At 33.8% G+C, this 13,043-nt stretch overlaps 1 protein-coding gene across 4 annotated transcripts in view; it reads left to right on the top strand.

Annotated features, from left to right (window-relative positions):
• Nfib (nuclear factor I B) overlaps positions 1–13,043 on the top strand; it is a 217,516-nt gene that overhangs the window by 186,001 nt on the left and 18,472 nt on the right. For 2 of the 4 annotated variants that reach the window (XM_026398589.2, XM_026398591.2), the window contains exons 9-10: positions 2,982–3,147; positions 6,201–6,283. The exons of 1 other annotated variant lie outside the window; for it this stretch is intronic. In XM_026398589.2, coding sequence (XP_026254374.1) covers positions 2,982–3,147; positions 6,201–6,283 — 249 coding nt within the window. The remainder of the gene's footprint in view (positions 1–2,981; positions 3,148–6,200; positions 6,284–13,043) is intronic. One more of the 4 variants, XM_026398590.2, reaches the window with a different exon arrangement.

Below are 13,043 nucleotides of genomic sequence, written 5' to 3'. Positions count from 1 at the left end.
AATATATTAAACTAAGTGTTGAATTTTCACATTAAAATTATCATTTGTATTTTAGGAGAAAATGTTCAAATGGTGTGATAACTGCAGTACTAATGACAACTAAGTAAAAGAGTGGGATCTTAGTATTATGAATTTAGAAATGAAATTTGCTGTCAGAACATGGATTCAAAAATCCTAGTTCCATAGAGCATTTTGCTAGACTCAGCTGGGAACAGTGCACACAAGGTCTGATTTTAATTTGTGTAGAATTTCCATGAATAACAAAGTCTAATTAAGACATCCATTAAAAGTCCTTAACGTTAATTCAGTGTGGAAAATCTTAGAGTTCCATTGGATTTTTTTTTTTTAACTGATGTCTTAATTAGGCACTGTTAGGGGAAAAATTATGCAAATTAAAATCAGGCCCCTAGTGTTACGCATTTCTTTAATTATTCAGTGCTTGTTTTACGTATATTTTAAATTCTTTATAAGTTAAGAGGGCATATTAGGTGATAATCTGCCTATATTGTTCTCAGCTTTTCTTTATGTTTTCAAGGTAAAAATCCAGCTTCTAAGAGAAGCATCTTACTCTCATCTCAATTAAAAGACAAAAACCAAAAAATCCCTCTCAGGATTTTGTATAATAGGAGCAATGTATTAAGTAGGATAATCCTTTTCTAATGCTGTTCAGCTTCATCTTCAGATAAGACACCTCTCTTTTTATATCTGCACTATGAAAGTTCATCTATTAGCAGCCTTGAAAGATGGAAGCTTTCTATCTTAGCTTCACCTGTTTAAACTAGTAGAAGACTAAAGAGAAGTAACCCTCCCCATTCTTCTAACCACGAGTTTCAGAAAAAAAAAAAAAATGTCTGTATTAGCTTGAGATTTTTTTCTTTGTCCCTTTTATTATTTTTCAAATAGGAGACATATCTGTCAGTTCATGTTGATTCAGTTCCAGTGAACAAAGTTTACAGACTAGGCAGGGTAATGTCATATGCAGTGGCAGCATTTTCTGGTAATTATTGTCATTCTGGTCCTGTGCCAGGTAGGTAATATCAAAGTGTTTTGGTGAACCCTATACAGAAACACGTTTACTGTTTAGCACACCCCCAGTGACAAAATAAGACCTTTCTTCTTTCTCTAGTAAAATATGTAAAGCAGTCATTTGTGGTGTTCACACAACCAGAAGTTGATGGTCTGCTTTAGAAACAAACTCTTTCGACTTGAAAGAAAAATGGGTCTTTATAGGAAACTACAGAAGTGTTTTTATTAGGAACATTATACCTGCTTTGATGTTTAACTCCAACTCAAAACCAATTAATTTGCATTTCAAAATAGAATTCTTGATATTCACCTTTTCAGCACTAGAAATGGAAAAAAAAAAGGGACTCGGTGACCGTTCACCTCCAGTCAACTGCTCCTTCCTAACCTCCTCTAGCATTGCACTGATTTGGATTGTTAAGCAACTGAGATGCCTTTTCCTCCCCACAGCAATTTGGAGATTAATTGCATTACTGCTGCACCAATTATAGTGAGACAGTCATGCTATTCAATGGAATATTTTGAATAAAATTAGTTTAAAGATATAACTCTCCCATAGGTTTCCGTAGAGGAAAACTCTGGTCAATTTTCCTGACATAAAGTTAAATACTTAAAATTACCTATGATGAATAGTCAGGATATTCAAGAAGTCCATTTTCTTTATAAAATAAAGAAAGTGGACTCTGAGGAACCCAAGCAAAGTCTTAGTTCATACCTCCCGTCACAATACTTAAATATTATCAGCTATTTATCTTTTCCTCCAAAGAAAATCTACTTGTAATTTATGCATAGATAAATATTCTGCTTCATTACTTTCTTTGCCTTTGATAGCTGAGATTATAAAGACTATATCCTATTGGAGAATAACAACCTGGCAAATTGTTAGGAATACCATACAGTGGAGAATTGTAACATGGGTGTAATCAAAACTAGCATTCTCTGTCTAGAAAAATATCCTTCAGGATTTCTTTAAATAATGTACTCTAATGATTTTGTCTCCTACCACAGAAATTATTTTTCCACCAAGGGGCTAAGACTCAAATAATGATATCTTTTCTGTCATTGCCCTAGGGATTTTCTCAGTTATTTCCCACAAATGTCAACAATATATGTTTTGTGTAATTCTCTGTGCACAACAATGGAAGAGTAACACAAACAGCACTGTGAATTTGATTGTCCTCTAGCTCACTTTAGTACATTTTAATTTTCTTTGGAAATCTTTTATTTGTAAGTATAAGGTCAGACCTCTTTCAGCGTTTTATATCATTGTGTGCATCTGAAATTTTAAATGCTTTAAACTCATCTAACTGCTTATATGAGTAAATCATCAAAAGTTGATGACTGCCTGGAAAAGTTTATATTGCCTTATGTTTGTTGAGTCTGAAATACCTGCATGTGAGAGAAACCTAGTTTTTGTATGCAGAAGAATAGGCCTTCATTATAAATGATGGGAATTATAGAGCTGGATGTGTTTTCTCTGCTAGGCATTTTTGTGTCTCTTGTGTCAGTGATAATATCCAAATACAGGAAAATTTTGTTGTGAAAGCCAAATGGACTCTGTAGAGAGAATGAAGAGCAGAGAATTAGGAATCACTGGGTTTTAATTGTAGGTAGCTTAGTAAGGAATTCCATTTTAGCTTGAGCTAAGCCTTTGAGTCTCCATTTGAGTTTTCTGGACTACTAAATGAAAGGATCAAGTCTACTTCTCTCTTGAGGGTGTTGTGAAGACCAAATAACCTATGCAAAATGCTTTGAAGATGAAAACCTTCTTTTAAACACTGTTGCTTTTATACTACCAACCTTTGATTGGCTTCCGACTCAGACTTGAGAGGGAGGGCCTGAGTGATGGCTCCACGCAGCCTGCAGGATCCACGTGGCCACATGTGCTGAGTGGAGTTGTTGGAGAAGATGACTGCCTTTTGGATTGTTTCACCCGGCATTCTGTTTTTGTTTTGTAGCCTAACAGCAGTGGTCAAGTAGTAGGGAAAGTGCCTGGCCATTTCACTCCTGTCTTGGCACCCTCTCCCCATCCCAGTGCAGTGCGACCTGTGACCCTGACCATGACAGATACTAAACCCATCACTACATCCACTGAAGGTGAGGCAGCTTCACCTACAGCAACCAGTAAGTATTTCTGTAGGAAATGAGAAATGTCCATCAAAGGCACCATTGGATACTTGATCCAAGGTGGAAAACATGGCAACTTTTCCAGCTACCTGACCAGATGGAGATTTCTCATTTAAGTGGAGCTAGCAGGCATGTATGTGGCCTGGCTGTCACATGCTCTCTCTTATCAAATGTCTTTTAGTGCATCATATTTGAAAAGGGAGAAGCAAATTTGTTTGAGTAAACAGTTGTAACAAAAATAATAAGCCATGCCTGCTTGTTCAAGGTATACATTGAAATCGCACTGAATAACATTATACAGTGTATAAGGTTTTTATATCACCAAAGGGAGATTAGATAATTGTTACTTATTGGAGCATTCCTATAGAAACCAAGCCCCTCCATCAGGCAGACTGAATCAGTGCCTCTGTAAGATAATTGCATGTTTACCTTAACGTAGGTCCTGTCATTGTTAGAAACAGTCATACAATGTTGGGTGTAGGCAAGAACATTTCAAAGCTTAGTATTAGGCACATGTTAAGCTACCTGCACTTTCATTATCTGCAACTTTTTCTTTAAACGTTTTGATTATTTTGCATGTCATGGTATATCACATATTATGTTTATTAGCATGGACATGACATTTTAAATGTTGGAGGTTTTGCTAGTGAACTTACATAGCCCATTGGACAAATGATTCCTTTGCTTCTTCATTTAGAATACTCAGAAGTGTATGAGGAATAAATTTTCAATCCACTTCACCCAAATTACCAGCTTCTTAGAACTGGAGCTGATGTACACAGATTAGCAAAGTGGAACAAATAAATTTCCAGTAGAGAAGAATTATTATGCACCCCCACAATTATACATATGCCTTAAATTTAAACTATTTTTGTTTCCTAGAGCAAGAAAATCCTTTTGCTTTGGAAATTCCCATGTGAAATTACACAACCAGAGGCACCATTGGCTCCCTCTTTCTCCACCATCGGAAAGACACTCTTTATTAATGACTTCTGAAAGACTAGGAAGAAAAATGGACAATACTTTGTGTGTACAGTGAATATTTAGCATTTCTTTCTCAAAATTTATGAGCCCCTATAAATGAGGACTTGAATTATCCCTCAGTATTTATTAAGGCTTAAAATCTGTTTGTTGGCAGAGGGTCCTGACTCAGCAAACAGTTCCTTAAATACATAGATGGATGAGACCTGGTTAGAGAACACTGGATTTCTTTCGTTTTAAAGATTTTTTGTGCATGTTATATCACTAAAAATGCTCCGTGCAAATTTTAAAAATGAATGTCACAGCATCTTTGAACAAACAAGTCAGTGATTTAAATAAAAGCACATAGAAATCAAGATTTAATAAAGTATTTGAATTCTCACAGAGTAAATATTTCAAGCCAAGTTCTAAAAACTTCTGGTGCCTACTATTATAGTGACATTACTGTGAGATTCAGGGGATAAGCAGACCCAAATAGTCACAGCCCACTTACAGGAATGCCTTCAGCCTGTTGGTTAATGGATTGTTTTTATATGCACATACAGGTTGTTCAAATAGGGATCTAAATTGACTAGTCAAATCACAAAACATTCAGAAGGAGTACCTTGGTTGTCTAAAGATGGCTGCATCAGTCCATTTTCCACTCTTACATAAAAGAAATATAGTGAGTAGTTTTTCTTCTCTAGAAATGAATTTGTAGCTTCAGTTTCTAAGCACCATTGATAATGAGGAACTGGTTACTGAGCTGATAGTAGCATTGAAGAAAACACACAGGCTAAGGGGAACCTCTTCTAATGATTGAGAAGAAAGGACTTTGCAGATTGAATGCTAACTCTTTAAGAGTGATACTGTACTTGGCCCATGTGTTCAGTTTGAGTCCTGGTGATGGAGTGGGGGTCACTGGTTGCTGTTGGCTGCCTTTGCATGAGCCCTTTATTCAGGAGTAGTTAAAAGATGAGTTGTGAACATCTTCAATGCTTTTGAAAAGTTGATCTAAAAAAGGCCTCAATGTTCAAATTTTTCAGTCCTTTATTGTGAACATGGCAGAATTAACATATTGACTTTTTAAAGGCAGCTTATTTAAAATTAATGTCTGAATTCCTCATTAACCTGATGGTTTTAAACCAAGCAGATCTCTTCAGATCTATGAATGTAATATATAGTAAAAACTTAGTTCTTCTGTGTATTCTGACATGGAGTAGTGGAATTGCTTAATACTAGAAAAATGTGTTAGTCCTATTCTTGTAAAAACAAGCAAAAATCTTTAGGAACAGGAAAAACTTTTCTGTGGAAAGTTCACTCTGTACCAAAAAGCACCTGTACAAAGAGTACTCACAAATAAGACACCTGTAACATAAGGAATGGTCACCCTGTGTACTTAACTACCTGGTGACAAGTATTCAGAAGGTGCCACCAGCTCCCTTTCTGACTAATTGCAAGACATTGAATTTTTACACATATGGAAAATAAAGAATTTCTTTCCAAAAATCTTTTTATCAAACTAGAGGGCATTTTTACATTAAATAAAACACTGAGCTTATTCACTATATAATACACAAAAATAGATTCCTTCTTTAGATTAGTAATATTAGATTTTCTATTTAGAAAGACTTTTAAGTAAGACATTTTTCATTTCATCATCAAGCACATCTGCTTAAGTCCTGTCATTAAAAGTTGTCACTTTTTTCTGACATTTAGAATCACAGACCATAACTGGTTATTTTCCTTTAGATCACTAACATCTAGTAAATGGTCACATCCAGGCAAAGGACCCTTCTGCTTAGCCAATCTTGAGCACCACTGCAGGACTGTACCTGGACATTTAAGCGTGAGACACTACACCAAAGCATGTGATTTACTAGATAGATTTTTTTTAAAGGGGGATAAGCTCGTTGATTTGAAATCAATTACCATTTCTTTTCTATCACTCAGACAAAAAGGAAGAGAAATGGAGACAACAACTTTTTTTTGGTTGCAAATCCCACTTCTCTGGGTTTCTTATACATGGACAGGGTGTTCTTTCTGATAGTTCACAATTTTTATCTTTGTTTTTGTTCTTCCTTAATCAGCCTACACAGCCTCAGGCACTTCTCAAGCCAATCGATATGTGGGACTAAGCCCAAGAGACCCATCCTTCCTACATCAGCAACAGGTGGGCACGTTTCACCCAGGTGTAATGGTGTAGCCACGCTTTGCTTCGGTGCTTTTCTCCATGTTGCCTCTCAGATCTGAACTCAGAATGGGGCTCACGGGGCTTCTGAGACCAAGATTGATCATTTTGTCTTCCAAAAAATTTTCTCATTTATACCTTGTTTCCTTGCCTCTCTGAACAGAGTTTCTCAAATTGGCTCATGACCTCTTTCATCTTCTCTTTAGCATATATTGATAACATCCACAAACACTATTGTGTTTCAGCCAATGGGAATTTTTCTCAATCTTATTGGCTATTGAAACTTAGTAGCCTGTCGTTTTCAAAGGCAAACATTGAAAACTAATTTAAACTCCAGTTAGAGTAGAAGCAGTGCATAATTTGTGTTTTTGAGCAACTTTATATTTTCCAGATGTTTTACTCCTTACTTTTGTATTTTAGTCCAGGAAGATGAGTTATGAAGCTAAAATCTCAGGCGACACATCATTGCTATTTTAATAGGTTTAAGTTGGTTTAGTGATTTCAGATGTGATAAAACACTTTTTTTTGTTCTGCTTTCTTACATCATTTATGTTTCAAGTAGCATTTTAAATTTCACATCTCATTAATGCTGTAAATTTAATGCAAATGAAGTGTTTACCCAAACTGTGAAAATATACAGCCAGGATTAATGGTGGCTTATAAACAAATTAGCCACAATCAAAAGCATGGACCATACCAATGCAGAAATTCCATGATTTCAGTTAAAGGATAACAGATAATTTTAAACACTTCAGAATTCAAATATATTTTATGATGCATATGTTTGCTGCTTTCAAGTTTTGATAGCAGAGCTGTTTGAAAATAACAGAATTCAAAATATTACATGGGGAAAATAGCCTACATAAATAAGAAAGAGCCAATATTAACTAACTTGCTCTTCATTTGTAAGTTATTTGTGCATTTATATGAGTTTTCACATGTATAGCAAGCCCATGCAGGTGTTTATGCCCACTTACTTTGCTCTAGGCCGATCCACCACATTTAGACTTTTTGTGGCCTATCTCTACTATGTTTCATGTGGAATTCTTGGGTCCTTCCCAGTTGCAGGTCAAGATGGTAGACTGCGCTTATGAAGGTCACCACATGCAGAGTTTAGAGAAAATCGTAAAGATGATAGCTTATTCAGGGTACTTGTCATTTTGCCAGGTTTAAAAAAAGCAAGGCGAAACAAAACAAAAGAGTGAGGACTAACTGAAAACATCTGTATACATTTATGAAAATACCAAATAATAATTAGTGGTTTTGCCAGCCAATGGCTTTTCAATGTAATTCTCTGGAATGTTGCTTTTTTTCACCTCTAAAATTGCTGTAATATGAAATGTGTTATAATTACTATAATATGTTTCTGTTTGACAAATGTATGTGTTCATTGTGTTTTTAAAAACTTATGCAGGATTTATAGGTTTAGAAACTTGTTCTTTCAAAAATCATTACATATTTTTTTCAGAAATACTTTTGTCATGAGATTTGCATTATTCTTTAAGACATATCTCTAATTCCAGTTAATTTTTATTTCATAAAAACATGCCTCCATTATTTAAACCTTTAGCCCTAAATACATTTAGAATATTCTAACCAATTCCATGTATTTAGGAGCAATCTTCCTCTCTCCCTGCCTAACCCATGGCAGCTTTAATTTTCTTATCATTTCTGATTAATATTGGAGCCTCATGTAAGTATGATCATGAAAGTTCATTAATATAAAAATTACTTCTCCTTTCATTTATCTAAAAATAAATCAGGAAAAACTAGCAAACATCATAAAAATATTAATCTTAATGTGCATAGAAATATGGGCATATTTTAATTGAAAAAAATATGTATGACTTCTGGAACAACAAACTTTTTCATCAAAAAACTAATTTTTACTTAAGTGGACAACATTGAGTGAAGACCACTTACAATATGAATATATTTTGTTCAATCAAATGGAGTTGATATTTATGAAATACATGATATATATTGATCCTTGCAATAAAAAGCTATATATACTTCATAGTTAAATTTTTAAAATACCATAGATAGGTTGTTTGTTCCCTATGTAAAAAGTACCACTTTTGAATTTGAAGACGGCTAATGTGTCTATTTTATTATGAAATACATTTTTGAGGCCTGCAGAAGATAATATAAATTTATATCATGTAAACATTATATTACTAAGGCTTCAGTTAAAATCCTATGATGTTTATCCTTCCAAATTCTAAAAAAAATCATAAAGATAAAGTTTTATATTTACTGTGTAGGAAAGGAGGGACAGAAATGAATGACTGCAGTAGAGTAAAGGTTATTTCTTCCTACAGTAGAAATGAGATTGATTTACTGTGTCCTTTCATTACTTTACAAAGATTTAAAGGAGACCACTCTTCTAGCAGAGGGTTCTAAATGCATTTGGTTTAAAGCACTCAATGATAAATGAAAAGGAAAATCAAGGGGTACATGAAATAAAGGTAATCAATCATTTTATATTAGCTAGGAGAAATTTAAAATTAGAAAGGCAATGGTTTTAGTCTAAGAGAGTTCTTTTAAACATTCCCCATAACCTTTAATATACATGACCCCTTAAGAATAAATATTGTCACCAGGTACGTACTTGAGTTCATGGCGGTTGCTTTATAAAGATTTATCCTTTTAGATTATGAATAGTATTGATGTGCATTGTTGAGTGCTATTTTTTCTTTAGAAAAGAATCTTAATATAGCTTACATAAATTAGAGTTAACGATAAATTTTAAATTACTGAATAATTTTGACCATCTTATAATCCTTCCACAAAATGGCATGAGAGTAGCACTTTCAATATAGTTTTAACACAAAAACATTCTTAAATTGAGATGGAGAATATTAAAATATTAAAATTAACCCCATATTCTACCTATCATAATAATACATTAATATTATTAATTGGCAAATCTGAATAGTAAAAGTATATACTTCATACACATACCATTGTGCTCTCCTTTTTATACATTTGTGTGCTCCTTTTTACAATGCTTATTACTGATTGATGCTGGTTGCTAACTGTCTTGACATACTAGGTTTTTTTTTTTTTTTTTTTTTCAACCCTGGAATTTCACCCATCGTTGCAAATATCATATTTCATTTGAGTCCAAAATATAAAATCACATAATTATGAGGAATATTTTTAAAAGATTCATGTAAACCAAGTTAATAATTTGCCATAAAACAATCCTCTCTAATTTGCCATAATAATCAGCTCATGCCAGTTGACCAGGACTTGACTTTGAGTTTTCCTTTATCTGTTAACACAATCTTGAGTACTGTTCAAGGTCTGGAACAAGTCTGTCTTTAGCATTACGATTGTAAATGCATTCACTATTGGCATGGGGGAAATCTTAAAATCAGAACTTCAATTGGAGTTTCATTCTTCTTTAACTTTTCTATTGGAAGATGGTGTAGCGGCTTCAAGAACTATTGAGTCCTGCTTTAGCAACTGAACTCAAGTTTCTACAAAGAAATGCCTTTTTATGGTTTGGAACATTTTTAGAAGTGTGAAAGTCCTCTTCTCTTTACTTCTGTAGAAATTTAGCAAAGTGCAGTGTTTGTTTTCCTACCTCATACTTCATAAATACTCTGTGCCTATTCCTTATATAGATAGTGAAAAAACCATATTTCCCAAATTTTATCATCTTGAGGAAATGGAAACTATCTAACAGAATGTTGGATGTTGCTTAGAAAGTACAGAAATTATTGTATAATCCAGTCTAAAAATCTTGTATAAATGGAAACTATGAAGCAACTTACTTAAATTACCACCGGTTCCTTATCTGATCAACCTTATGTCATTAATTTACTAACTTGAGACCTTCTTTATTTGCTATCAGAGAAAGTTTGGTAATATAAGACAATCTAGTTAATATGATTATCATCATTACAATTGAGGCTAAGATCATATTAGAAACATAAATTCCTACAGTTAAACATCAATACGACTTTAAAAAAAAAACTCTTCTGACAAATTGGAAATAAACATTTTTGAAGATAAGAAATTTCTTGCTCAGATATAAAAGATCATTCAAGACAGCCATTGAAATGCATATTAATTTTGATACAGATTCAAGATTTTAGGTGGATTTTAGGAGGTCACTTTTGCCTCCATTGAGACAATTAAATTAATTAATTTGTAAGAAATGATTATTTTCACAATCTTAAAATTATAATCTCCTGACTCTCTATGCTACCTATTCCTAGAGCTAATGAATGAGTGGCCTGATCAATTCAGGTCCTTGCCTCTCTTCTCACAATTGCATGGATTTTATTGGTGCTTGAGCTTCAGCATGTACCATCTCCTGCATGACTACGTAATGCTATTGTTTCAAGTTCAGTTACTGGGGTAGTTTACATTGAAATGCTTTTTACACTTTTCTTGTTATACTTTTAAATTAGCATTTGAAAGTACTTTTCATTATACTGAAAATTTCTGTTACACACAATCACCTTTTAAAAAATTGCCTCTATAATTTTGTTTTAACTCAGCTATGAGTTGAAATCCCCTTGTAATATTTATACTGGCAAATGGCAAAGCCCAAGCTTGGTGTAGTATAACCACTGAAAAGGCAGTCATTTATTAGAGGCAAGCAATTGAAAGGACACAAGTGGACTATCAACAAACTTTTCAATAAAGTCAGGAAGCAGGCTATCAACACTTGAGCCATTCTTATTGTGTCTGTTATCATAATTGACAGCTTGACGTAAAACCCTATCACATGCCTTCTGGGTAGGTATGTAAATGGATAAGAGGTCACTTTTCACATATGCTGGCTGGAAAGGAAACACATTTAAAGGAAGTTTCAGTCAAAATAATAGCTATGCAAATGCTTACCTTTTGGGCTAATTCTTAAAATTAAAAAGAAAAATCCTTCCATTGTCTATCTTTTATCACTCATTCATTTGTTCTCTTACCTTTTCTGGTTACCAAAGGCTAATATCTAGATAACTATTCTCATTGATATAAAAATAAAATTGTGTGTCATGTAGCCTTAAATTTCAGTCAACGCAAGGGAAAAGTTATCTACTTTTCTCAAAGTGTTTAAAAGATCTAAGTTGAATCAAGGACATTCTGAAGGTGTTTTATTTACAGTTATTTTAGTCTTAAATCTTGTTGGACTACACATTAAGAACAGGGTAGGAGAGGAACAATGACAGACAAACTGGTGCAGAGGGTGAGAACCAGGGATTAGGAGCCAGTAGGTTGGAGTGTTCCTGTTGATATGGAAGGGCACAGCTAACCTTGGACAAGGTCTTAAACCTTTTTCTCCTGGAGCCTTATCTTGGAAAGGAAATTGAAGATGATGGATTCCATCTCTTGAAACCTTAAATTTTACATGTTAAAGTAGTTTTCATTAAAAAAGAAAAAGAAAAAGCAAAAAAAAAAAAAAAAAACCCTTTCATTTTCTTACTTATGATTTATGGTCAGTAACATTTACTAAGCTCATGGCTTATGAATATCTGTTTAACTTGATTTTGATTCTACTGTGCTAACTAAATTAAATCTCAAGAAGCATGGGTTTCGGAAATTGATATTAGAAATGACTTTAAGATACCAGAATGATCTTGGATTTTTTGTTTTGTTGTTTTTTGCTTTTTTTTTCCTTCTTTTCATCAGTTTCACTCTGAATACTTTGCTTGTTCAGTAAGATTATATACTATTTATTCAGAGACCACTTCACTTGCTCTATAGCAGGTAATTAGCAATAAAATAAAATTCTACTAATCCAGGCATTAAGAGAAAAATATGAATATTGAAGTGCTAATCTTTTTAGCTCCCACAAAAACCACCTCCATTCCCCCCAAAATCTGTTTCCTTGAGGCATCTGGAGAAATAAACTCAAGAGAACATAAAATATACCTTTCAAGATATTCCCTGAGGTCATTACAAACCTAAAAGAAAAAAAGTGAAAAGGTAAATTTGCCTGTGTTGATTTTTCTGTTTGCACTTAATGGCTTATTGGGTCAACTGAGAGCTGTTGTCCTCAAGAGGGACTATTGGTGCAGCATCCTGTTTGCTGAATCTCCCAAAGTAGGACATTTTTGTTAGCCTTCTTCTGTTCCCAAAGCTAATTGCTATGCATTTTACAAAAGCCCCTGTTAATAAAAATGAAAGGCCCCCGTTTGAATAAACAAATTTTTATTCTAAAATCACAAGCAATATTGATTCTTTATGGTTATCAACTACTTATATAATTATTCGAGTATAGTAGCTTAGGTTTTTTTCCCATCTAAGTAGGCTTTTGAGGGGAACCAGATGGTCCCCCATCCTTATTATTGGGAGACAGTTTCATTTGAATTGTGTAGGAACAAGGTTCTCCCTCCAGAGACTTCGTGGACTCCATCCTAAGAACATACACAGTGAAAATTTCACCTTCACTCCATTCTTAGTACTTTGGACTATTTTAGCCTGACCATTTATTGATAACTTCTTTGGGAAGAAATCCTATATCTTTTTTTTAAATATTGTTTTTTAAGTTGTTAATAGACCTTTATTTTATTCATTTATTTGTATGTGGTGCTGAGAATCGAACCCAGTGTGCCTTACACATGTGAGGCAAGTAGTCTACCACTGAGCTACAACCGCAGCCCGAAATCCTATATCTTCACTTTTTGTTTGCTTTTGGAATTCTGGGCATAGTCAGTTTAATATACATCTTACCTTAATTATTTAGATAACTTAAGTTCATATTGGTGGGTGTATATAAAGAATTAAA

Source organism: Urocitellus parryii, chromosome 4 (assembly GCF_045843805.1).
Source record: "Urocitellus parryii isolate mUroPar1 chromosome 4, mUroPar1.hap1, whole genome shotgun sequence".
Lineage (NCBI taxonomy): Eukaryota > Metazoa > Chordata > Mammalia > Rodentia > Sciuridae > Urocitellus > Urocitellus parryii.
This window is presented reverse-complemented; position numbering and strand designations above follow the sequence as displayed.